Here is a 1922-nt window from a genome sequence, read left to right as displayed (position 1 = left end):
AATACTCACATATTATCATATCATAGAGCAACTAATAAAGCCTTCCAGTTTTAGAACTTTTCAATAAGCTTTCCAGTTGGCTTCCTCTCACCATCACTTAGACCCAGGGGCTAAGTCATGTGCAAGAGCTATAGAAGCATTAAAGTGGCCACCAGAGCAGAAAGCCCAATGAAGACAACCGCTACTAAATTAACCTTGAATTTGGAGTTTTCACATTTGAAACTCCACCTTCCCTTTGAGCTTTTAGTCAGCCTCCAACTATTAGAGATACAACTACCATGACCATATCTGAACCGTAATATTTTCTAAACAGAAAACTTTATTTTACATTTGAAACAAAGTATTTTCTTCATTTTATTAGGTGAGCAACAAGTACCAAAAAGGACAACATTTCCTGCCATGACCTGAATTAACAGTGTAATTACAAGAAAGCACCAGGCCCCCCCAAGACATCACATGCAATCAGAAACACTGTCCTCAGCAGTCACATCAATGCTTGGTTTTCAACCCAAAGTGAGATTTCATATCAAACATAGTGAAGCAAATTTGCTGCATTTCAAGAGGTTCCACATTGCTTTTGCATTCACACATTAGCGTTCTGCTTCTTTCCTCAGATACTCCTCTATTTCCATCAGTAAGTCAGTCCACACACTTAAGCCACAGGCTTTGAAGTCTCCATCTTGTGCCTTCAAGAGTTTCAGAGCAGCTTGGGTCTGTCCCCTGAGTGGTGCAGATCCCTGACAGAGGCAGCTGAAGCGCTCCCTCAGCTCCTCCCAAGACAATTCAGCTTTGTCAAGACAACTTTTAACCCACCGTCCCTGCAAGGGGTCATAGAATAAGTGGCTTCCCCAGCCAGTTAAGAGTTCCAAATAAGATCTGCTGAACTGGGAATAGTGGCCAGCCAGGGAGGCAAGAAGGGAGCCTGGGAGGAAAAGGCAGAAGGCAGAAAACCGCCCCACGTCGCCCAGCAGCCAGGAAAGCAGGGGCCCAGCAACACATTCGTCTCCTGCTCCACTCGCCTGGTTTCCATCCAGGCTGTTCCCATCCCGACCCGTGCCTCCGGCCTGCTCAGCGCCACTCTCCTGCCTCAGCAGCAGCAGAGCCCCCGCCACCACCTCGAAGGCCCGGGACTGGGGGAGCTGCTCCAGGACACCCGACAGCCAGCGCAGCCGCCCCGCGGCCGGCTCAGTCTCCTGCCCCTCTTCCTGCAGCCGGCTCAGCAGCAGCTGCGCCTCCGCTTGCACCTGCGGCTCCAGCTCCTTCGGAGGCCGCGGCAGGCCGCGGGGCAGCGCCAGGAGGCGGGAGGCGGCCTTCCGGCGGGCGAGGAGCGCCAGGCTGTGGGGCTCGGGGCCGGCCTCCGCGCCGGAAGGCTGCAGCAGGCTGTGAATCAGGCGGCGGCAGGCAACGGGCGGCAAAGCGCGGTTCTCCAGCAGCGCTAGGCCCAGCAGCTGCGGGCAGCGGCCCAAGTGGGGGAAGCCGAGCAGATGACTCGGCTGACCCCGCCGCAGCCGCCGCCCCAGGGCCTCCCGGAGCCGAGGCCGAGTACGAAAGCGGCCGTGGAGATGCTGGAAGTACCGGGCCCACTCTAGAGCCCTGTCCAGGGTTAGGGAGTCCCAATCCCGCACCATCGTGGAGCGGGAAACGGCCAGGAGCGCGGGCAGCTGCTCCACCTGCTCCAGCACGGCCTCCATAGCAGCCAGCTGCGGCCTTGGCGCCACCGATTTGAGCAGAAGTCCCGCCTCCCTCTGGGAACCTCAGCCAGTCCGAACCGGAGAGGGCGGGGATTTGTAACTCTATTGGCTGAATCTGACGTCAATCCGATACGGACTGATCTTCCGTTAAAGGAGCCTTTAACCATTCTCCTGAGGCAGTCATTTGTCTCTAATCCTTCAGCGAAGGTTGGGAGGGGGAAGTTGAGCCGA

At 55.7% G+C, this 1922-nt stretch overlaps 1 protein-coding gene across 1 annotated transcript; it reads right to left on the bottom strand.

The window, feature by feature from the left end:
* Positions 1-349: 349 nt before the first annotated feature.
* On the bottom strand, positions 350-1709 carry FANCF (FA complementation group F). Its single transcript, XM_075753084.1, has one exon. It carries the CDS (start codon positions 1689-1691, stop codon positions 591-593), a length of 1101 nt encoding a protein of 366 aa, XP_075609199.1. The 5' UTR covers positions 1692-1709; the 3' UTR covers positions 350-590.
* Between the last annotated feature and the right edge of the window lie 213 nt (positions 1710-1922).

The sequence above is a fragment of the Balearica regulorum genome, chromosome 5 (genome assembly GCF_011004875.1).
Source record: "Balearica regulorum gibbericeps isolate bBalReg1 chromosome 5, bBalReg1.pri, whole genome shotgun sequence".
In the NCBI taxonomy this organism is placed as follows: domain Eukaryota; kingdom Metazoa; phylum Chordata; class Aves; order Gruiformes; family Gruidae; genus Balearica; species Balearica regulorum.
The sequence above is the reverse complement of the archived record's forward strand: the minus strand, read 5'-3'. Positions and strand labels throughout refer to the sequence as shown.

What these genes read in the sequence shown, in the direction of transcription:
- FANCF (XM_075753084.1), bottom strand. Translation starts at nt 1,691, where the DNA reads ATGGAGGCCGTGCTGGAGCAGGTGGAGCAGCTGCCCGCGCTCCTGGCC.